This window comes from Mastomys coucha, unplaced genomic scaffold (assembly GCF_008632895.1).
Source record: "Mastomys coucha isolate ucsf_1 unplaced genomic scaffold, UCSF_Mcou_1 pScaffold14, whole genome shotgun sequence".
In the NCBI taxonomy this organism is placed as follows: Eukaryota; Metazoa; Chordata; class Mammalia; order Rodentia; family Muridae; genus Mastomys; species Mastomys coucha.
This window is the reverse complement of record NW_022196896.1, coordinates 17,602,795-17,628,248: the sequence shown is the minus strand read 5'-3', so window position 1 is coordinate 17,628,248 and position 25,454 is coordinate 17,602,795. Positions and strand designations below refer to the sequence as shown.

Genomic DNA, 25,454 nt, shown 5'->3' with positions numbered 1-25,454 from the left:
AAAAAAAAAGACCAAACAATCTGCAATGAAACTAATGAACAATGTGTTCACTCAGAGAAGATTTTATGACAAAAGTTCGTATTTCATAGTACTCACATTCAATGCTGAAACAACAGTGAAGCAGTATCTAAGACTATTGGATAGATAGTGCTGTGCAAGACATTTTTGTCCAGTGATGTTGTTGTTTATATAGAAAACCAACAAAGAAAACATTTCCAAACATGTAACAGCTATAGGAACACATTGCCCCAATAAATTCTTCCATAAGCACCTCAATGATGAGTCTAATCATCTAGTGCATGAATCAAATAAAAAATAAGAAGAAAGAAAATAATGATACAGAAGAACAGTTTAACTGTCTAAACTATTAAAACATAAAACTGGAACCAAATAACTAAAACAAACAATAGTTCAAAAAAATGTGAATGTTATCAAAACAGACAGTGAAGGGGAAAAAATGTCTCATTTCTAAGATGTACCTTTCATTTCAATGTCTGGGCATTTCTGAAACTGAGAAAAACCTCAAACTATATACACTATGAATAGTTCTTGAATAGTAGTGGAAAACTGTAATAATGATTTGAATGGAGAATGTTGCTAATATAAACACTAATAAACCCACAGCAATTATCTATTTCTACCAGGTGTGAGTTGGTCCTGCATTTTGTCAGCTGAATTGAAAGTGTGATTGTCTAATTCTATAAAATTCTATGAAAATCTGAATTCTTATGCAGTCCTAGTGAAACTGTTAAAGAAAAAAATGCTGCCAGGTGTGGTGGCTCAAGCCTTTAGTCCTAACACTCAGGATTCAGAGGCAGGCAGATCTCTGTGAGTTCGAGGCCAGCCTGATCGATTGATCTATAGAGCAAGTTCCAGGACAGTCAAGGCTACACAGAGAAATACTGTCTTGAAAACAAACCAAACCAAAACAAAACAAATGCCAATATAGATTTGTGTGAAGCAACTAAAGAGAAAAACAAAGAATACTCACTAACTACTTCACAAGTATACACTCTTAACAGTCTATTCAATAAATGCAGAAAAATTCATTTTCTAAGTAAACTCAGATCAGAGCAAGAGCACAAATAAAAGTGACATGCAACACTGAAATAGCAAAAATAATAAGTAACCTTCTGTGAATCCATGAATTATGCTACACCATATGTGTAATACTATACAGCCATTTGGTAAGAGCATTAGCAAATACAGAAGAGTAATTCTAATGGTTGGACACTGTGATGGCTCAGTGCATAAAGCACTTGCATTGTAGGCAGGAGACCCTGAGTTCTCTCTTCACCAGATCCCATGTCCTCTGTAGTCATGACTCACCTGTAATCCCTGTACCTGGGATGTGGATGTAGGAAATACCAGAAAAAGCTGGCTAATCAGACTAGCTCAGACAATGCCTAAACATATAAAGGTATAGAGGAAGACAGCAGATGTCAACCTCAGGCAGGCCTCCACACACATGTACACATATACCCAAACAAACACGTGTGTGTGCCACACTCATGCAAGTAGACATACACACATACCATACACATATACAGAAAACTGTAATAATGGTTATCTAAAATAACTCTAGTTGCTTCTAAAAAACATAATTTAACATGTCCATACATTTTTTAAAGAATAAGTCTACCACAAATGAAAAATAGATTTATTCCAAAGCAGTATATTTTCAACTTTACCTTGCAAGGCCACCATAATCAAGGCCTTCTTCTCCTCTAAATATTACATATAATCGCCTCCGCAAGTCATATGGTTTTAGTGCCATAATCTAAAGACAAAAATATGAATATTTAGACACTTATATACTACATAAATACTTCCAAAATAATTCAATTTGTATTTCCAAAAGTACACATTTCCTCATCTCATATTTATTTCTGCAGTTCATCTGGTTTGTTCCATAAACTAGCTAAAAATGGACAAGCCCTCAAATTTTCTCTGACTCGCCATCATATAGTTTCCCCCATTCTAGTTTAAAACAGTGGTTGTACTGTGAGTTAGTGGTAAGCAAGGATGAGTTGTATAGTCTTTCAAGAGGTGACTGGTAACCTTTTCTCTGTAGCAATACTGTAAGCTGAAAGTACTTTTGGAGTCCCACCACACCATCAACTACACCACACCTGTCTCTGGAGGACAGAAATCCATCTGCAATCCTTACTCGATGATGTATGCTTATACAACAGCACGTCTTGAAATAAGACCCAAATACATTCTCATAATATGTAAGTAAGTTTTCATCAGAGTAGATCATAAGCATGCTTTACTTGGATAAAAATTTGTATTTGCTACCATTCATCAAAACCACAGCCAAGCCAGGTCTGGGTCCAATGGCAGCTCACTAATAGGCTTCCCTAGAGGGCAATTATGGTTTCAATCCATATCTGAATCTCATCTCAATCCCATATCTGAACATACTTAAGGCAGAAAAAGTAAAATAACAACTAACATAAATTTAGGTACACACTTGCTAAAGCAACTCAAATATAGCTCTGAACAAGCCATGTGTAATACGCTTGGAAACTTGAAGCAATTATCTGGCTCAGAATTAGTCAGTCATACACAAAAGCAGTTTTGATAACAGCTACATCAGCTATCTTTTCTAAAGCTTAACAGCTGGTAAAATGAAGCTGTGTTATAAAAGTCTCTAGACCTTCAGAATTACTATTCCATTTTAACCTGTAGCAACCAGCATTGCACAACAACTCTAAGGATGCAATAGTGGCACAATACGTTGGCAGTAACAATGTCTAATTAGACCTAAGTTCACCTCAACAAGAGGGACATCATGCTTGGTACTAGAAAGCTAGGCAACTACCCAGCACTAAGAAAGTCAGAGATCTTGAAGGAGAACTTATAACCACCACTTTACTAAACCAGCATTATCTCTAACTACTTTCTAAATATTTATCCTTATACCCATAGATGTATAGTTTTCATCCCTCATCAAAGGATGGTTCTTTTTACAACAGACAGCAACCATTACAGAAATGAACTAAATATAGACATATACTTGTCTTATAAGAGAATACAGAAAAAAAAAAACAAATATAAGAGATTGTAATATAATTACATCATCTCCTCCCTGCACACCTGGTTACTTTTCAAATTTAGGGTCTCTTTTTCATTAATTGTTGTTACGTGTGTGTGTGTGTGTGTGTGTGTGTGTGTGTGTGTGTGTTTGTGTATTCCTTTTACATGTTTGTTCTGTATGTTTCTTCTGTATAATGTTACTAGTATATATATGTTTTTGTGGCTGGCCATTTGGTTTTAGGTAGCCAATATATCTTATCTTAAAATATAGTTGTGGAGCCCAGACCCAATTGATATATCTACAAAACTTCTCCCATAGCTAAGACTCAGAGAACACTGTAGAAAAGGGGCAGAAAGATTTCAAGAGCCAGAGGATCAGGGAGTTTGGTGTGAGAATGTTACTCCTAAGAATGTTAGAAGCTACCCCATAAATTCTCACCAACGTGATTGCCTAACCATGAGTTAGAACAAGGAGCACAGCAAGGAACATGATAAGATGGGCAGGGAAGGCCCCCAAAGCCCCAGCCCTATATAAAGAACTAAAGGCGACTAAGGGATGGATGCCAAGATCAGAAGAAGTAATCTTCCCTAAGGAAGAGCACACCAACTGGCTATCTAACACCAAATGGCAAGCCATAAAAACATATAAATTCTAGAACCATTATACAGAAAAAGAGATTATGCTTGTATATTTATGTATTACAGATATAAATATACATAAATACATATACACACACATATATATACACACATACATACATACATACATACATACATACATACACACACATGTGTAACAACAATTTGAAAAAAAAAAAAGAGGCCATAAATTTGAAAAGGAGCCAGAAAGGGTATATGGAAGAATGTGGGGGGAAGAAATAGAAGGGGAAAATGATGTAACTTTATTTTAATTTCAAGAATAAAAGAAATGAGCCCTCTGTGTACCTTTCCTGTCAGGGGAGGGCTTGTCTGCAGGGAGTGCTCTGACCCCAGGACTCAGGAGAGATCACCTTTTCTCTCAGTAAGTGTCTAACGTTGGACTAGCCAGGAGCACACAGGCCTCAGAAGCAACAGAGTAGCTGGGACAGGGTCCTTCCTGGATCCATCTGCACCCAGGAGCTGGGGCTGCTCCACAGCCCTCTGTGCACAGATCTTACCAGGAGAGAGCTGGTCTCCCAGGAGTGCTGACACAGACTTACAGACCCACAGGAGGAACAAGCTCCAGCCAGAGACAGCAAGACCATCTAATGCCAGAGATTACCAAGTGGCAAAAGACAAAAGAATCTTACGAACAGAATCCAAGACTACTTGACATCATCAGAACCCAGTTCTCCTACCACAGCAAGTCCTGGATACCCCAACACAACAGAAAAGCAAGATTCGGATTTAAAATCATATCTCATGATGGTGATAGAGGATTTTAAGAAGGACATAAATCACTCCCTTAAAGAAATACAGGAGAACACAGGTAAACAGCTAGAATACCCACAATACAATCCACAAACCACAAGAAACTCAAGAAGGAGGAAGACCAAAGTGTGGATACTTTGATCCTTCTTAGAAGACAGAACAAAAAACCCATGGAAGGAGTTGCAGAGACAAAGTATGGAGCAGAGACTGAAGGAAGGACAATCCAGAGACTGCCCCACCTGGGAATCCTTCCCATATACAATCACCAAACCCAGACACTATTGTGGATGCCAGCAAGTGCTGGCTGACAGGAGCCTGATATAGCTGTCTCCTGAGAGGCTCTACCAGTGCCCGACTAATACAGAAGTAGAGGCTCACAGCCATCCATTGGACTGAGCACAGGGTCCTCAAAGAAAGAGTTAGAGAAAGGACCCAAGGAGTTGAAAAGGTTTGCAGTCCAATAAGAGGAACTAACCAGAACCCTCAGAGCTCCCAGGGACTAAACCACCAACCAAAGAGTACACATGGTGGGACTCAAGGCTCCAGCTACATATGTAGCAGAGGATGGTCTAGTCGGTCATCAATGGGAGGAGAGGCCCTTGGTCCTGTGAAGGCTCTGTGCCCCAGTATAGGGATATGCCAAAGAAGTAGGAGAGGGTGGGTTGGTGAGTAGGGGGAGTGGGGAGGGAATAGGTTTTTTTTTTTTTTTAATCGGAGGGGAAACCAGGAAAGGGGAAACATTTGAAATGTAAATAAAGAAAATATTTAATAAAAAAATAATGACAACTAATAAAAAAAAGTGATGAATACCATGAATGGTTAGAAAACTGTCATATGTCGGGGAGGAAGTCAGGGTATCATTTTAAACAACATGCTCATCTTGATCATGGCTCAATTACACCTAGACTTCAGAATGAGCAGAAGAGTTACTAGTAGAATTTGATTTGACTTGTTAAAACTTGATTATCACAGCTTTAATGTTTGAAGTAGTAAAATCCTAACAAAGTAAATGTCAAAACAGACGCATTCTAAATGTTGTTTAAATTTTATTTTAGTAACAATACACCTAAATTTTTCTTTTCTTTTCTGTTCCTTTTTTCTTAACCCCACCTCTTTCTTTCTTCCTTTCTTTGTCTTTCTCTTTCTTTCTCTTTCTTTCCTTCTTCCTTTCTTTCTCCCTTTCTTAGTTTTTAAGATAGACTTTCACTATGTAGCCTTACATGGCTACAAATTCACCTGTCTCTGCCTCTAGAATGCTGATTAAAGGCATGTGATATGACACCCACCTACACCTAAGGTGGAAGGACTGTCTCTCAGTGTGACACCCTTATCTATAAAATGGAGACAATGGTAGGCAATGAAACACTGCCTCTTTTTCGCAGTGTTTGGTATGGGATTTTATAGATACAGCAGTTGCGACTGGGCTCCAAGAGAATATATCTTAAGATTATATTAGACATCTTATCTATCTAACACCAAATGGCCATCACAGATGCTGTGCTGAGGAAAGAAAAGCAACAAAAAATTGTCAATAACTGGTCAACAGTCATGTTTCTTTTTATTTTAGGCATATGAATGGTTTGCCTCCATGTATGCCTCCGACCCACATAACAGTTTAATATAATTAATATAGTCACACAGGGAATGAGGGTTACTATAAATGCTTAAAGAGTCAAAAACTTATAACTGTCTTTAGAAATTCAGAATAAAATGACACAAAAAGTACTGTTTCATTCTGATAATCTCTTCCTTACCTGTTGGAAGGAATCTTCAAATAATGTCTGTCGGGACACATTGATCTTTACATGACTGGGTAGTGCATTAGACTAAAAACAAAAACATGGTATCATGTAAGTCACAGCATATGTATTACATAATGATCGGACTAATGATTATAAATGAGATTTATTTACCACTGTAGTACCTGGCACAAGTAACGGAAGTGAGCAAGCTTCCACCTAAAGCTGCGTTCATAAGCAATCTGTGGACCGCCTTTAGTTCTAAAGAGAAACAAATACAACAATAATAATATTCAGTAGGAATCAGAATACACCACATCATTATATGACTAACAGAAAGTTATTTGCTGGCAATAAGTACCGGTCTATTTGCTAGGACAATGGTGGCCTCAGTCATGAAGGTTGCCACAACAGCAGTACATGTGTACACAGGGAGTCCACAATTTGGGATAGGTTTATCAGTAAGCCTTTAGTTTACTGAAGTCCTGAGGTCTACGACAGACTCCTTAAAAGAATCTTTGTAATAGTTAAAGCAAGGATGTTAGGGATTCTAGAAAAGGAACCTTGGGGTGGGGGGTGGGGTCTGTCCCTGGTCTTAAACCTGACCTGTACAAAGACAAAGGCAAAATTAAGTTCCTTGGAGTAAGTTATATGCAGATCATGTGACTTATCTGGACAATGAGATAAGAGGCAGATATAAGACACAGCTCAGAATGCTTCTCCTGCCTAGAAAGAGTCTTAACAGATGGGGATAAAGCATTTTCATGCCAGAGTAAACATAAACTGCTGTTCTTGGTTGTCACATGCAGGGGAGTTCACTCATCCAAGAACATTTACTAATGCTTAACAGGGACCTGACATTCTTCTAGACAATGAGAGCATTATTTGTTAATTACATGGAAGAAGTGACAGTTTTGTGTAACATATGCACCAGTGAACAAGCAAGTTATATATTGTTCATTTTAAGAGAATAAATGGCTTATCATTTTCTACAGGACCTTGTTAATAGAAAAAAATAAATAGGAAAATAATAATAATAATCTCTTTCAAAAGTTATTGCAAAATAAAAAATGAGCTAACATATTTAAAATGCTTAGAATAATATTTGGCATATAGTGACTGTTATTCACATATATGGTATTGTTATTATATAAAATTATATATAACTATATACATATTTTAACTAAGGAATGACATACCACAAATTAATTCTGGAATAATATAGAGCAAAAAGTTATACTTGCATATTACCTGTGTGTGTTTTCTTGAACAAAAATAACCTGTTTCTAATTCTGGGGCTACATTCAAGACTAAACCTGTCTTCACTAAATAAAAGTTCAGATTTCCACTTACACTGATGACTTCCCATTGCGAGGATCTTTGAATGTTGTTGTTCTTGTGTTATGATCAACAAAGTACCTAACACCTTCCCGAGTGTACCTGATTTCCCAGCCTTCTGGCAGGGGTTCTTCATTTGGTAAGCTAAAAGATAAAAATCACAATCATAAGGTGAGTATGTTTTAGATACTTACAGCCTAGTGACTCTAACCATATATCTATCCTGCAGGATAACTTAAGACTGTAGTATACACATACCCTTGAGTTCTTGGATCTTCCCACTGGGTTGTTTTTGTATTATGATTCACAAAGTAAACTCTGTCTGTTGAATCCACTCTTTTTTCTAAAACAAAGTATGACATTTAATAACAATTTGATACCTATATACTTCATACATATTTTTATCAATGTCATATCAGCTTACCCCAGCCTGGTGGTAAGGGTCCATATGGGTCATTTTCCGCAGCTAACATTGAAGCCTGGTTGAAAAAGAGGTTGGGGAGAGAAATAAGATAACATTTTTAGCCAATATATTAATATACTCAGCAATTTAACAGCCATACCTTAGAATTTTAAAAGAAATACATGACAAATATGGATACAGAAATTTCAAGAAATAAAGTTCTAAAAATATTATAAAGTAAAAGCAGGTATCAGCTAATATAATTATTAATGAATTGTGATACATGATTTAGAAATAATGTGCTAATATTAATATTTAATTTCCTGGTCCTTCTAAGGAGTAAGAGGAGATGGGTGAAGAGTATTTAGAGAATTATGCCATTTAAATGAGACAATATAATTTGTTCAAAAATAGAAAATTATTATAGCATAACTATTCTATAAAATAATTATTCAGTGGTAATATACATCTTGATGAATATTTGATATTACTGTCACAGACAATGCTAACTATACTTATTATTCATCTTTATCTTGTTTCTCTTGATAATCAAACCACTAGATTTGTTTGGGGTACCAATGTGTCCATGTGAATTATGTGGATTAGTGCACTGAATCTGGATTAGTAAAGTAAAAAGTGATCAATTCTGGCCAATGAGGTAGAAGCAGAAGGTCCTGATGAGGGTATCCTTCACTAAGCAAATGTGCAGCAGCTTGCTAAGAACAGGAATTTTTATAGGAAAGCTCTCCCCTTTCAGTTTACCCTTCCCTTTTATGGCAGAGACTCTGGAAATCAGACCAAGGGCAGCAGTTCTTTACATTCAAAATATCTGGGACAAGATGCATGACACTATATGGTGCAGGTAAGGTACATGACAATAGAAGGTGCAGGTAAGGTGTAAGACAGCAGATGGTGCAGGTAAGGTACATGACAACAGAAGGTGCAGGTAAGGTACATGACAACAGAAGGTGCAGGTGAGGTACATGACAACAGAAGGTGCAGGTGAGGTACATGACAACAGAAGGTGCAGGTAGATCCAGGTAAGATCCCTAAAAGACAGAACTCAACTGCTTGATCGCACTATAAATCAGAGAATGATAAGTTCTTAAATTGCATCCATTTAAGAGGATAGTAGAAAGTGTTTTTAACACATACCCAATACCTAATTTTTTCTTGTTTCAAAATTTTCATGCACACAAAGTCCTACACAGAAACGAAACAAATCTCATAGTAATAAACTTTCTCATTTACTATATACAGGATGAGCATCCAAGTCCAAAATCTAAAAGACTCAAAGCACAAAAATTTCAGGAATGCTTATATATTTATACATACTAGAAATAATATTAAAGATAACCAAAACAGAGTGAAGCAAACAAGCTAACCCTTGAAAGAAAGAAAGAAAAAGATGACATTAACACCTTGTAATTTGCTAATTACCGAATAGAGGTATCGTTGGTTGAATTGTTGCATAGCTCCCTGCAATTGATTCCGCTGAGACTGCCACTGTTCAAAATTTCGAACAGATTCCATAGTAGGTCGCTGCCAGGTTGTTGTTCTGGTGTTATGATCCACGTAGTAAACTCTTCCACGATCATCAACTCTTCTTTCCCAACTATGATAAATAAGCAATAAAAACAAAGTAATGAGTAATCTCCTGATAACTAAAATATAGATATGTTTACTTATTTATCTATTGGCATTACTAGGGTTGGAACCCAGGCCACTGAGCTGCTTAAGCAAGTTCTCTACCTGTTTATCTACAGCCAAGTCTTGATCTTTTGAGACAGGGTGAAGCTATACAGACCACATAGTCTTGTCTTCTCCATGGGCCCAAATGGCTTTCAACTCACAATTATCCTGCCTATCCCTTCCAAGTGCTAGGATTACAAGAATATGCCATCAAGTCTGGTTATTTTTTATTATTCAACACAGCAAACGGATCTATGAAGCATTTATTTTTCTTAAACTACCTTACTCTTCTATCACAGACAGATTTATACCTTGTTTCTTCTTGAAAAGCAGCTTTCAGACATGACCACAAAACAAGCATTCACTATTTCAGTTTCATTTACCAGAGACCTTCAAAGCCCTATAGAGAGCCAAACCAGTTAGTTGCTGGTCTCAAGTGTACCATGTGTGTTATTCCGCCAAGCCATTCTTGTAACTTCAGAAGAACAGATGCTCTGTTCTGCATCTCTTATTAACAAGAATTCTACTCAGGCTCCACATTCTGTTCATTGTTGTAATTTTGTAACACCTGGGATCTATTAAGCCAGTATTTGACATTAACTTTATACTATGGCTATCTAAGAATCTTTTCAGGGACCAATTTGGAATTCTTCCAAACTTACTATTAAGGAATAATGGGGTTCAACAAAAACATAAATAATGATGTACATTATTATATTTCATGAGATTTAAAGTATATAAGAGATATTAGACTGATCCAAAATTAAGATCTACAAACTTTGTTAGATATAAGCTCATATTACATCATATCAAAAATTACAAATAGTTTTAAATAAACAAAAGCATACTAAAGTTCCAATTAGTATACAATCTCAGGGTCAATGATAAACTGATTCCTTTGCTTTTTAAAATAATTTTTTACATACCGCATTGAGAGCTAGTTGAATTATACTATTGAATGCAACTCACTCTCCCTATGTTTGGAATATATTTCCTTCAGCCTTTGACACTTGAATGCCTGGCTCTTCAGATCATTGTGAAAATTATTTAAGAGCACAGTATTTGTTCCTATGGTATTGAGAACTTATCACTGGAAAACATAGATGTGGTGTTTCAATACAGCACATTCTAAGGCTCATTTTAACTAAGCAGGTTTACTATGTTATAATCGTGCATTTAATCCATAGATTGAGAACCATAATATAAAGTTTATTTCACTAAAACTACTATCCAAGAATTATAAAGAGATTATCTTAAAATTATTATTCATGATAGTATAACGAATAAATTTAAAACTTACACACAATAGAATATAACTAAAACCACATAAGAATGCTGCATTACCCTGGAGGCAAAGGTTGTGGTCTTTCCCACGTAGTCGTTCGAGTATTATGATCTACATAATAGGTTCTACCATGAGGATCTTTTCTCTGTTCCCACCTGCAATAAAAGTACAAAAATAGAAATAAAAAACAAAAGATCAGGAAACCTGAAAGTGTTCTAGAATGAGGAACAGTACAAGCAGGCTTTACATCACAAGGCCTACACATACATAATAAAAACATAAACATACACACACACATACACACACATGAAAACTATATAAGGTACTTTGATTTCTTAATTATTGCTTATTTATTGCAAAACCGGAAATTAAATAATTGTAGTTAAGAAAGGAAGCATAGAATAGTTATAGTTAAATGTTTTATTTACCAATTTACACTCTTCCAAATTAGCAGAAAAGAAAAACAACTAAGAGTTAAAGAACTGCAGCATAGAACAACCCTGAGTCACTAACTTACACATCTAAAAGATGTTTAGCTCAAGCATCCTTAAAACCATGTGGTGGTACTGCTCCTGACAATCCTGCCATCTTTGTGCACACAGGGCCTTACTGTGCACATCTATCCCACTCTTCATTTTGGTAGTCCTTTGAATGAACACAAACTTATCTTTTCCCAAAAGCCTCTTAATCTCTTGTTTTCCCTATTTTGATTTTCTTTTATTAGTTCCCCATTTCTTCTTCTCTGCTAATTTCTCAATATGATATATTGGGGGGGGGGACCTTAAAATATAAGAATCACCCTAATAGCTAGCTTACATAGTGCTGGTGAGTGTTAAACAGGCTGCTTAAAGAGAAAGGACATTGACAGCCTTATCCAGCACTAGATCCTGCATGCTATAATACAAACCTGTCAGGCAAAATGTGTCCACTGGTCAGTGGTTAGACTAGTTATGGGGTAATGAGCATGATTGGAGGCTTGTTCTAGTGGAGAGAATTCATGCCTGGTACTATAAACCTGGCCAAACCCCATGGCTAGGATAGTTACAGGCCCTAGGGGAGAACCCATTGATGCTGTTTGTGAAAGTTGTCTACTAACATTTATATTTACATGCATAAGCATGTTCTCATACTTTGTGCTGTTCTCAACTTTGGTCAGAGAAGCTTCTTAATGCAGAGGTTAGTTATTAAGGCAAAGCCTTCTAAGGCTCAAGTCTCCAGAATAAGTGACTGTGACTGCTCAACTATGTATAGATCGACACTTCTATTTCTGGGACCCCATCCCTCTCCTGTTAGGGCTCAGGGAACATTATGGAAGAAAGCATGGAAAGAATGTAGATGCAGAGATTAGGGAGGAGTGCTGTGAAGTCTTGTCCTCTGGACATAGCATGGCTGTTGCACATATAAACTCAAGTGGCAAAGCTACCTGCTTAATAGTGCACAAGACCAAGCCAGCTAAAACTTTAACAGAGAATATAAAGGAGTTTCTAAGGTCCCATCCCGAGTTGGGGAGCTAATAACAATTGATAGTAACTGAGAGTCACAGGAGTTCGATTGATTTAACTGATTCTCAGAGAAGCCTAACATTATTGACTATCAACTGTCTTCACATACTCAGACTGCACATAATAGTTATTTTCTAAGGCTAGGTTGTACCCATACACAAACTTAAAATGCCATAAACACACATTCATTCAATAACTTATTTGTCATAGAATGCTCAAGTAATTCCCATGTACAATAAAAAAATCCCCAAGTTTACACTTACATAAGAATCAAAGAAATTAAACCTCCCTATTAAAATTATAATGGCATATAATATTACACCAACATTTATGCTATTCTGTACTTAAAAAAATACCTCTCAGAGCATATCATTTAAGTGTTATGAACTTTCAAAATGCATTCTTTATTATTTTAAAACTAGATTTGATTTTTGTCAGAGTAACACACATTTTCAAATAGTTTATAATGCCTTCAGAGTAGTTAAATAGATTCCTACAGCCTATTGGTCACAGAGCTTAAACAGTACCTGCTGCCCCCATCACTGCCATGACAACATTGTCAAGCCATTTGTTCAGTTTTGGTATTTATCTCTTTTTGCTTTCTTATTAACATGCTTACCTTGCTAGTACTTACTTAATTTCAAGTAAAATATATTGACTTCCGACTGTGAAAGGTAAAGCTATGGGTCTCATTTCTGAATACCTAAAAACTCTTTAACAGTCTCTTCCCAACAACTCTAACATCTGACTCTTCTAAATTCAACTGTGAGCTCTGGATTATATATAAATCCCTTCAGCACTTAACATACATTTGCTCCCAGATTCTACTACTGATTCTGACAAGTCTGTTGTCATTATCATTAAGATAAAACTTGCTTGACTTGCCCTTTACAAAAATCTCTAGTGGATGGAGAAATAGCTCAGCAGTTCCAGGCACTGGTTAATGACCTGGGTTTGACTTCAGTACCCACAATCTAGTTCTGAAGCATCAATGAAACACTTAACTTCTGTCCTCCACAGATACTGTATGCATGTGGAACACAGATATACATGTAGGCAAAACAGTCATGTACATAAAGCAAAAATAAATCTTAAAAAAAAAAAACCCTCTGTACTTAAGATTTCTTTTTTTTGGTGGGGACAGGAGGACATGCAATAGAATAAAATGTTTCCAGTGAATAATTTAAAAATAGTTCTCTTCATTTACTTTCAGTTTTGGTAAATCTTTTCTCTAAGGAAAAGTTTGCCTATCATATTTGTGAGTTTTCTTGTCACTTTATTATAGATCTCTTCTTTTTCTGTTACTTTATTAGACTCTGATGCTTCAACTTGATTTGTACATTACACATTTATCTTTTTACTCTATTTACTGGCAAATTTCTTTACCTTTATCAATTAAAGCTTCCACTGAGCTACTTTCCCAGGCTTTAAATTTATTGAGCTTTTCTTTGCTTAGAATCTGGTTGTGTATATGACACCTACTCCTACCCTCTAACAATATTAAAATAGTCTCTTTTCTTTAGGCAAAGTTTTCTTTTTTTTAAATTTATTATTATTATCATTACCATGTGTAAGCCACTGCATACATATGGAAGTCAGAACAGAATTTGTGGGAGCTATTCTCTACCACCACATGAGTCCCAGGAATGGCAGGCTGGCAGGCTGGCAGGCTTGGTGGCAGTTACCTCTTAAGTCCTAGTGTAGCATCTTTTTTTTTTTTTTTTAAAAGATTTATTTATTTATTATTTGTAGGTACACTTTTGCTGTCTTCAGACGCACCAGAAGAGGGCGTCAGATCTCATTACAGGTGGTTGTAAGCCACCATGTGGTTGCTGGGATTTGAACTCATGACCTTCTGAAGAGCAGTCGGTGCTCTTCCCTGCTGAGCCATCTCACCAGCCCTAGTGTAGCATCTTCTACACTGACTGTTTTCTCTTTTCACATTACAAGGTTTCCCTCAGATATTTAATGAGTAGGATTCTCTAACAGAGCTATGGGTTATAGCATTAATTGAAGGTTGATATAGACTGTATAGCAGCTTTGTTAACAAACATAGTATTTACAGTCTTTGTGGTAGGCAGTAGCAGGGTATCTTGAAGAGAAGTCACTTCCAGTTTCTGGGTAGAAAGATATAAAAAGTCCTAGTTCTCAGGATAGGATTTCTCTGAAGAAGACAAGAAGCATGTTTGAAACTTTATAAGTGTCTTTATTCATTAGCCTCATAAAGTTCTCATCCATCATGACATGAAACAAAACATTCCACACACCTGGTATTGCCAGAAAAGAGGCCCCAGCATAAAGCAGAAGACCTAGCTCCAGGGAGGAAGACTAGAGATTTGCTCCTTAACTTTAGATTTTCTTTTCCCTTTGCAGTACTAGAATTTAACCTAGGGCCTTGCAGCACAAGTGAGCTACCATTGAACTATGCATATCCCCAGCCCCTCTACAATTCTGTGTTCTGAGACAGAATGTAAATTGGCCAGGTAGGTCACAACTTCCAATCCTTCTGCCTTAGCCTTCCAAGTACAATGGGGTTAGCAAGCCTGTGCCACCAAGCCCAGCTTTAAACTGACTTGAGTTCCCATCCTCAGCGCATGTCATGATAACACTGTCTGTTGAGCTTTCTCACCAACAGCTGTGAATCCAGTTCTGCTGGGGTGTTAAGTCAGTTAGCCCCACTAGCAGCTTCAGTGCCAGTTCATGGGGACACTAAAGTGAAGGACCTGCCATTTCCTGATCTCTTATCATCAGACATCTGAAGATAATGTATGTGTAGTTTTAAACCGCCTAATTTTGAGAACACTTCTGTAAAGAATCTTTTACTCTCTACTGCCTTAGCATTGGATCACTTTATGTAGAGGTAAGAAGTTGATCTGTGCATAGGTTTTGGGAAATTTGGCAAGTGTGCTTGTATTTGTGTTACTTCTCCAGAAAGATTAAAAATAAGTTCTGGATCTTTTCTTGCCCCCCAAAAAGTACTATATTTAAGCACTGTGGTAAAGGTATATTTGAAGAAATTGATGATGATGATGATGATGATGATGATGATGATGATGATAATAATAATAATAATAATAATAATAATAATAATAATAATAATAGCAGCACAGGGTAGAGCAAAGAGGTAACTTCCAGGAAATGAAAGAGTTCTGTTGAGCTTCTCCTCAGCCAGTTATGTAAACCTGCATATATATTATACTTCTGATGTAATCGTCTGGTCAATCCCACCCTATCACTCTTTTTTTCTTAAGATTTTATAATATTTCTTTAAATGCATGTTGGGTGTCTGTGTGTGTGTGTATGTACATGTATGCAAGTATCCAAAGTGGCCATAAGAATATGTTCATGGCCTGAAGCTGGAGCTATATATGTGGTTGAGAGATCCCTGATATGAGTGCTAGAAACTAAACTTGGTCGTCTGGAAGAACACAAGTGCTCATAACCACTGAACCTTTTCTCCAACTCCTCTGTTTACCGCCCCCCCCCAAAAAAAACATGTTTTAAACATTTATTTGTTTATTTGTATGTGTGCTTATGCAGACATGTATGTGTATTTACCCACCATGCCATCTTTCTTTCCCAGTACTTCATCATAGGTATAGGGTACATGATAGTAGACTATCAATGTGAGTGAGGTAGACAAAGCCAAGGCATCCTTCATTACCCTACCTCTAGTACCTTCTTTTCCATTGCTGAACACCCACTCTGGTCAACAGCTACAGTTCCCTGTGGGCAACTCTCAGGTCCCATTGGTAGCCCCTAAAATGACAGCTCAGCAAGCTGCCTCCCCTTGCAGCAGGTGATAGGGGAGGACAAAGGGTACAGTAGGATCTAGGATGCTCTGGGCAATTAGTGAAACTATCCAGGTTTTCCTAAGGATCAGGAGCTCTCTGACCTGAGAATCATCTGAAAGGGGCACAGAAGGCAATGGATAGCCAACATACTCATAGTATGCATAGTGTTCTGCCCCAGGCAGAAGGGTTGAGGCAGGGTAGGCATTTTACCTTTTTTTTTTCTTTTTTTGAGACAGGGTTTCTCTGTATAGCCTGGCTGTCCTGGAACTCACTCTGTAGACCAGGCTGGCCTCAAACTCAGAAATCCGCCTGTCTCTGCCTCCCAAGTGCTGGGATTAAAGGTGTGCGCCACCATGGCCCGGCTGCATTTTACCTTTTTTAAAGTCAGTAATTGAATAATATTCTTAATTTTGCTTCCTGGTCCAGAAATATGAAATGATTTACTATTTAGCACTTTATTAGTTTGCTCCTGATGCAATACAGAGATGTAGAAAACTGTAAAGAAAACATTCAGATGTTTTCCCTGCTTTATGTCCCAAACAGTTTAGCTTAAGAAAGATGAACTATGTTAGGAACACAGTGATTACTTTCAGACCTTCTGGCTGTTCGTTCTCTCTTCCCTAAAACAGTAATGCCCCTCTGCTGCCTCACTTTCTCCAGACAGAGACGCACAGGCCACATTACTAATATACTGTATCCTCATCTTGGGAAGCTAAGGCAGGAGGGCTTGTGTTTGAGGCCAACTTGGGCAACATGATGAGTAAATTTCCAAAGATTGGAGACAAAAGACGAAGCCTTCTGAAGGAGATGTAGTAGGTAGTGCCTGCACAAAATACAAGAGGACTATGCAGAAGGCAAGCAAACCAAGTTCAGAGCAAGTTTCTTCCCTACACATAAACTAAAACTGTAAGATCTACTAGGGAAGCACATGCAGATAGACAACAGTCTGAAATCACAATTACACAGTGGTGAAACCAGATGAGCCAGTAAAAAGCACTGAGAGAAAAACAGCTTCAAAAGCAAGAAAAGTCAGAGCACAATACTGTGATGAGCAATCAAACAAGTAAGATAAATCAGAGCCCTCTAGGGTAATTGCAAGGGCTACATTGTAATTACTGTAGGCTGTACTGAACAGTGCTGTGGTGATCCAAATGAGAATGGCCTCCATAGGCTCAGATATGTGAATGCTTGGTTTCCAGTGAACTGTTTAGGAATGACTAGGAAGTGTGGCCTTGTTGGAGAAGGTGTGTCACTGGTAGTGGGCTTTGAGGTCTGAAAAGCTCACATCAGGATCAGGTTCATCCCTTTTCTGCCCACTGCTTGTGTATCAGATGTGAGCTCTCAGTCATTGCTTCAGGACAATGTCTGCCTACCACTATGCTCCCAACTACGATGGTCATAGATCAACCTCTGAAACTGTAAAGAAGCCCCCACTTGAATGCTTTCTTTTATAAGTGGCCTTGGTCATGGTGACTGTTCACAATAGAATAGTAGCACAAAGACAAGTGTCATGTTTTTGTACATACATGGTATCAAGTCTAAGCTTGTGTCTTGAAGAAAGGCAAAATGAATGAATAATATAGGTGTCATAAGTAACAAAAAATATAATATATAAGGAGTAAGCAATATTTAAATAAAGATGAAGAATCATTCTTTAAAGAAAAGCATTGAGAATTAAAATATTCATACTTGAAGGAGGTTAGAAAAATCCAGGCTTGTAATAGCGTGCTTTGGAGACTGCCGCTCGCACTCACGGGTTCTGGGAATGGAAGGCTAACTACTACCAGGGATGCAGATCATACAGAGAGCGAGAGAACTGGACTTATGACAAGTGAGTTATGTGCGCTACTCTAGAAAATGAAAGCAAAATCAAAAGGTCTTACAGATTCACCTCTGCTTTGTTCATTTCAAACAATACATATTTCAACCAGATAAATGACTGTTCTTAATTCTAAAAAGTAGTTTCACTGGAGCAAATAAATTATATGAATATTACCACTTTATGCATTATTTTTTATTATTTTTAATTAAGAGTATATGTGTTAGTGTACAGTTGTGTGTATATGTATGGACATGAGTGCAGATGCCCACTGAGGTCAGAGACATGGATGCTATCCTGGAGGTGAATCTCTAACCTTGTATCATACTCGCAGGAATAAAATTTGAGCCCTCTGTAAGAACCTGTACTTTTAACTGCTGAACCACCTCTCCAGTCCCCTACCTTAATTTTTTTTAAAAAAGAAAGATTTCATATAAATATCCAATAGTCATACTTAATCAGAAAACTTTTACTTAAATGGAAGTTAAAGATTAAAAATATTTTCTTGACATACCCTGATGGCAAAGATTCTGTGTTGGTGTTTCCAGACTGTGGACGCAGAGGTTCTACACACCCTTCTGGCTGCCTTACTTTGTCAAAAACAGAATTATTTCTAGAGTCAGAGTCAGGGTCTATGAGGCTCCGAGCTTCTGGTCCCACTTCTGCACTGGCAGAGGGAATACATTCACTGTGTTCTGAGGATGCTGGGGGTTCTTGTACAGGAGGCTCTTGGATGGTGGTGCTAGTGCAATTGGAAGTCGAGGTGGTGTCTTCAGATGGGAGTGAAGTACCCATGGCTGAAGTATTATCAGCTAGGACAGACGATGAGTCTCCATTAACTACAAGGGAAAAATAGCAAAATGACTTATCACTCAATTACCTAAGCAATTTAGTAGACTTCTTCAATGCCTATTCAAACTGAGTAGTGTACCAGATATTGGAGAACATAAAATAACAAGAGATGTATCTTTAGAATCAATTTTTAGGAATAAAGTAAAAATATAATAAAAATCTTAGGAATTTCAAAATTAGTTTGTAAATGATAAATATTTAAGTATATATACTAATAACATTAACTCCTATAAAGAGATAACAACATTAGAAAAAAAAAGTTTTCCCTCCAAATTATTAACTTAAAAACTCCTATCTTATAGGTATGTGGTAGCTAGTCAGTCTCAAAGCAAAACAAATGAAAAACTTTTCATTATTTTGTCCAGTCATACATGATTGCATTAATTCTTATGATAGTACCATAGGGGACTAAAATTTTAAAAAATCCAACAGTCCATTTTAAACTTTTTTTCCCCTTAAACTTAACATCCTCTTGCCTTACCACCTGAGTTGCTGGGATTGCAAGCACACAACCAAACTCAGCCTCCTTTCTACATATATGTAAGAAATAACCTACTCCTGGGCTGGCGAGATGGCTCAGTGGGTAAGAGTACTGACTGCTCTTCCTAAGGTCCTGAGTTCGGATCCTAGCAACCACATGGTGGCTCATAACCATCCATAATGAGATCTGACGCCCTCTTCTGGTGGCGTCTGAAGAGAGCTATAGTGAATTACACTGGAGCAAGTGGGGCGGAGGGAGCAGGACGGGCAGAGGTCCTGAGATCAATTCCCAGAAGCCACACGCATGATGGCTCATGGCCAGCTGTACAGCTACAGTGTACTCATACACATAAAATAAATAAATAAAATAATAAAATAATAAAATCTTAAAAAAAAAAAAGAAAGAACCTATTCCTGAGACTTCCTGAGAGTCTGAACACAGTTGTGAGATCTGCAATATATTTGTGGTGCTACAGAAGGGAGACTTTTATTGACAAGATAGTATGTGAGGTTGCTACTTGATGAAACAAAAGTTTCTACACTTTCCCAGAAACTTGGAAGAAACATCTCTGTACTGTTTTCAGGAATGTCTACCTTAAGATGTTCTAGTACCATAGAGTGTCCCGGAAACAATCCATGGACTCCATCTATGTGGTGTATTGATCATGGCAAGTTAAATCTTATTTTCTCTGAGACTGGTGGCTTGGGTGACAAGCTTTGAGAGAATGGTAGTCATCAAGTTTATGTCAGGGAGCCAGGGCCTGAGTGGGGTTTACAGGACTGTCAACCAGTGGCATACTTTATGGACCTACACATCCCTTCCAAACAGTTGCCATATCCTCCAGGTGGATTCACAAATGGGCCTGGAAACCCAGATGCTGCAATGTCTAGCATCAACCATGTCCTGGGAGTGTACAGAGCAAATAGCTTTACCATGCATTTCTGCTCAGTTGGGTTTTGCATCTAGAACCCTCTTACCTAGGCTATCAGGTTGTGGAGGCCAAGAGGAGTGGCTTCAGTCTGAAACTACTGCACGGCTACCTGATGAGCTACCTAAAAGTAAGACGCTTGCTTTTTTTTTTTCTTGAAGAAATTTATAAAGAACTATCAGGAAATCTGAATTTTAAATATACTACCCAATGACTTTATGATTAGGAAAGTATAAAAAACCACAACAAGGTTTGTAAAGAATACCAAGATTATATGAGTAAAATCAGAAATACACAGAACTTAACCACAATCAGACAGAATGTATTAAGCAAATGAATGAAATTTTAAGTAAACAATCAGAGCTGAAATGGAAAGGCAATGGAAGAAATATTTTCCTCAAACACAAGTAGCAGATAGGGTACGGAGAAAATGTCTTTTAGGCTTTATAGATAATTCTTGCACTATTTGAACTATTATATTCCATTAGGAAAAAAATAGCTTTCCAACCCACACAAAACATTATCCCCAAAACCACAGCCCATCATGATTATACATCAATAGTAGTAAACTATGTTAGGAAACACATCATGGTAATTGGGCAAAGGATAAAAGCAATATGATTGATTTTAATGTTAGCTAAGAAGTATTTAATAAAATACTAATGAACAAAGTAAGGATGATCATAATTACTAATACAATTCAATATTACTGATTATATTTGGCAATTAAGGCTAGAAAATCACAAACACTGAAAAGAAAAGAATAAAACTCACATATACAGGAGATTACTTAGAATCACAGAGTAATTAACCAGAAATGAGAATTAATAAATTAAATATAATTATAATCTATTGGCAGAATTAGAATATATTGGCCTTAAGTTCAGCCAAGAACATAAAGGAAGAAAGCAAAATATTAAGAGTTGATATTTGTTTTTTGTTGTAAGTTTACTTGTTTTTACTCCAGGCAGGCCTGGAAACTGCAATCCCACCAAGTGTTTGAGATTATAGGCATGCACTATCATGGCATATATTAAGGTTTTTATAGAAACAAAATGACTTAGATATAGATAAAAATGTCTTTAGGTGAGGTTAGAAAATGTAACTGCTTAAATAGAAATGCTTGTACCAACTGTCATTCCTTACTGGTGGAAATGCACAGCACAGAAAGATAGAAAATGACTGGGCTGCTTTTTATCAAACTATCATACATTCTACTGATCTTAGTCCTCAACCCAAATGAGTTCAAATCTTATGACCACACTGAAAGCCTGAACAAAATGTGGACTGAATCTTTATTCCTAATTTCTTACAATTCAAGAAACTCAAGTACAGAACTGAAATGACAATATGAATTTCTCAGAACACACCTAACTAGTATGCCACAAGAAATGAAATGTAATTAAATTGTACATTTCTGTCCAGTGTTTCTACCTGGTACTGCCTTCAAAGTGATACTGCTCCATAGTTTCTGGTTATATATGTTTATAATTCATTGCCACTTTTCTTCATTATTAATAAAGATAATAAACATTATCCTTAATCACTTTTATCCACTAAGATTTTAGGATAACAATTCTTTCAAATAAAGTAGAAAAAGGTAGAAATACTAATATATTTGAATTCCACTGTTATGACTTTGTTATGGTTTGAGTACATATATAGGACATTTATTTTTTTAGAGAGATGTAATTAGGCCATTACAGCTGCTGCCTTGGAAGGACTCAGGTGGTTCTCATAGGACACCATGTCAGTTCCTAAGAGAGTGAGCTATTACAAAGCATTAAATCTTGCTCCCAGTTGTTCTCTGACTTCCTGTCCCACCACATGAACTTTGTCTTTCATATACATTCCAGCCATGATAACATCCAACATGAGGTCCTCACCACAGGTCCAAAGGAACTGAATGATTGTGAACTCCTAGACCACAAAGTGCTGAACTAAAGTCATAAACTAAATCTCTCTCTAATCATTCTTGTTTTTCCTTCCTCTCCAAAGCCCCTTAACAGTGTATCCACTATGTGTAGCCATGCTGGCCTGGAATTTACCATCTAGATAAGGCTGGCCTTGAACTCAAGGGGCAGCCTGCCTCTGCCTCTTGAATGCTAGATTAAAATCTCTCTCATTTTTATAAGTTACACAGGCTTGAATATTTTGTTATTTGAACATAAATAGATCATGATACCATTTTACTACGTTTAAAAACTACCAGATGAAAAATATTTGTTTTCCTGTGCAATTTCCTTACAGGAGAGCCATTTTAGGGTGGTTATAGCTATACAGGTAGAGACTGTGAGGCCACTCTGTAGGAATGACCCAGCTCTGTATCTGATATAATTGTAGTTAGATGAGCCATACTTCTGAAGAAATTAAGCAGTCAAGCACAAAGCAAGTAGGGCAAACTATTTACAGTGGCAAGCTCTGAGTTTGTATCAGTGCCAGTTTCCTGACTGGTAATTTCCTATAGTTTCATGTGGGCTTAACACCAGTAAAGGCCAGTACACAGGACTTCCCATACATTTGTCTGAAGCTTTTCCAGTATAAAAAAAAGCTTTTTTTTTTTTTTTTTTTTTTTACAATTCTCATAAAGAAAAGTATAATATAGCTACAGAGTCTATTTGTCTGATCCATATCACATTTATCATTTATTTATAAGTAGTTATTTCTTAGAAAAAGTCACTTCATACTAGAAGTTAGAGAAGATCACAGTAGAAAAAAGGCATAGTATTTTTCTTAAATACCACCTTCCAAGAACTATGATAGATATTTTTGATTTATTATGTCATTTACCCTTTACAAATGTTACAAGGCAATTAACTCAGACTATCAGTCCCCTTTTACATAGAGAGATGCTAACTTTGATGATATTTTTGTCATGTTAGCAGGTTGTTTACTCTTTCCAGTCTATTCTTCAATGTCTCATCTCAATATAATCTATAATAAATATTTATAGCAACTAAGCTTCTCAAATGGCTCTTCTTACTCAAAAGGGAAAATATAACCTTCATGTAAAATACTACCTCTGGTGAGAATTTATCATTTCTCTGGACTCCATAGTATTGGCCCACATCCATTATCTGAAACCCATGGAGACAGTGTATTCCAGAATTCATGGTTTGGAATTTAGAACAGTCACACTGCATATGAATTATATGCCATACCAATACCCGAACAGGTTAGAAGCCAATCATGGTGGAAAGTACAAATAGCCTCCTGCCAGTTCTATAATATTGCTAACAAATGAATTTACAAAACACACACATGTACACATAAACATACAAAACCACACATCTTTAGTGATTTCAGAAGCTCTGAAGTACAGTTCTATTTGTTTGTTTTTCATACTGAAATGGAGTATAAGGCTGGGTAACATCTTGGAGAAAAGGTGTACTGAGCTCATAGCTCAAGAACATCAATAGTATACACCAGCATCAGCTAGATCTTGCAGACTTGGTGGTGAATGGGAGAGCACATGGAGCTCCACATTCATCATCATAATTCCAATAACAAAAGCTGATGTCAAGAGTCCTAAATTGAAAAAAAAAGGAATATTTGCAATATAGTTCATGGTAAAGTTTTGCTTCCTATCTATAAGTATCTGTTACAATACCCAGCACCCACCTCCTCAAAAGGGGTGAGGGAAAACTACTTGGCATCTTCATCTTAATGGAACAGGTAATGTCCATTTCTTGAAAAGATATCTGAATTAATTCTACAAGTAAGGAGTAAGCTATCAAAGACATCAACTAAGTGGTTGCTGCCAACACAAAAGGTTCCAGAAGTCCCTTAAAGTAAATGGATGAGGACAGTCACACTATTTTGTAAGAAAATCACAAGAGATGAAAAGGTTAGGAGAACACTGTGAGGCTTCTCTCAATATAAAAGATAAGCACCATCTTTTTGAGACATCTAAAGGTGAACAGGAGGCTGTATAAAGTTGACAGACACAGAGCTGAACGTTAATTCCTGTGACCTCTCTATACTTTAATTCTTTCAGCACAAATGGAAAGTACTGGTACATATACCCAAAAATGATGGAGAGTAGCTGGGAAATGGGCATTTGGTAGCTATTATTGCATCACTATTGTGAAGACTGCACTGGCTTGATAATTTCACAAATGTAAGGGCATTATTTGTGATGGAATTATCATTTCTAATTCCTCATGTGTGTGTTTTATTTTCACACTGAAATTGCACAACTAAAAAAATGAACTTAACTTCAATGGAGAGAGTATATAAAATATTTGACAAGCTATAAAGGATACACAGGTATTTTACAGTGTTAATTGACAAAGGCTAATTCTTTCCTGTTTCTTAAACATCTAAATTTGCCCAAAGTTAAAACATGGAATAACTAAAGGGAGTGAGCACTTTGACTAACCTCCTCAAACAGCTAAAATGTTTCAAAAGTAAGAGCAAATTCCATACACTGAACTGGCCTTTCTAGAGTACCCAGTCTACATTTTTGTCATCTGACTCGTTCCATGAATAGGAATCGACATCTAATTACTGCAAGAAATGATGCAACTTGTTCAAACTCCCAAATCCAACAATGGCCACATAAAACAAATTGCCCGGTTTGGTAATATGTAAATGAACAGGTTTGGACCTTTTATTTTGTCATTTTATTTTTATATCCTATTGGAAGAGTTCATAAGGAAATAACATAAATATAAATTTTAAGAGATTTTTGTTTTTGCTTTGGTTTTCTTGTTTTGATATAAAATAACTATTGATCTCTCATTATCTATTTCTTCAGACCATATATTTAAGACTGCAATTTCTAATTTTTAAATTGGAAACAGAAGGAAACTGAATGTCCCGAATGTGTTTTGTCTAACTATAGGATGAATTTTTAAAAATATTAATTCCTCGAAAATCTTATACTGTGTTTTGATTACATTTGCCCTCTACTCTTCCCCGATCTAACACCCTCCTGCAGCACTAGGTCATCTATTTTTCTCTTTTTAAATATAACCTACCAAGTGCTTCTCAAATACTCTTAGGTATGGGGCTGTACCCTTAAAGAAAGCTGACTCTCCAGAAGCCACCAACTGTCAAGAACTAGTGTCAGGAGCTCACGAAGTACTTTCTTTTCATAAGGTGGATTCTCTTGGCTTTTACTATCATGTTATATCATTTTTTTTTAATGAAAGATAAGCAACAAAT

The 25,454-nt window shown here is 36.7% G+C and overlaps 1 protein-coding gene across 7 annotated transcripts in view; it reads right to left on the bottom strand.

Moving 5' to 3' along the window:
• Wwp1 (WW domain containing E3 ubiquitin protein ligase 1) overlaps window positions 1-25,454 on the bottom strand; it is a 92,182-nt gene that overhangs the window by 25,479 nt on the left and 41,249 nt on the right. For 6 of the 7 annotated variants that reach the window (XM_031366527.1, XM_031366524.1, XM_031366526.1 and 3 more), the window contains 9 exons: window positions 18,539-18,863; window positions 10,969-11,064; window positions 9,373-9,547; window positions 7,954-8,008; window positions 7,788-7,872; window positions 7,545-7,673; window positions 6,377-6,452; window positions 6,207-6,278; window positions 1,692-1,780 (listed from right to left, as the gene is read on the bottom strand). In XM_031366527.1, coding sequence (XP_031222387.1) covers window positions 1,692-1,780; window positions 6,207-6,278; window positions 6,377-6,452; window positions 7,545-7,673; window positions 7,788-7,872; window positions 7,954-8,008; window positions 9,373-9,547; window positions 10,969-11,064; window positions 18,539-18,863 — 1,102 coding nt within the window. Of the gene's footprint in view, window positions 1-1,691; window positions 1,781-6,206; window positions 6,279-6,376; window positions 6,453-7,544; window positions 7,674-7,787; window positions 7,873-7,953; window positions 8,009-9,372; window positions 9,548-10,968; window positions 11,065-18,538; window positions 18,864-23,305; window positions 23,405-25,454 lie in introns of those variants that run through there. The other variant, XM_031366531.1, reaches the window with a different exon arrangement.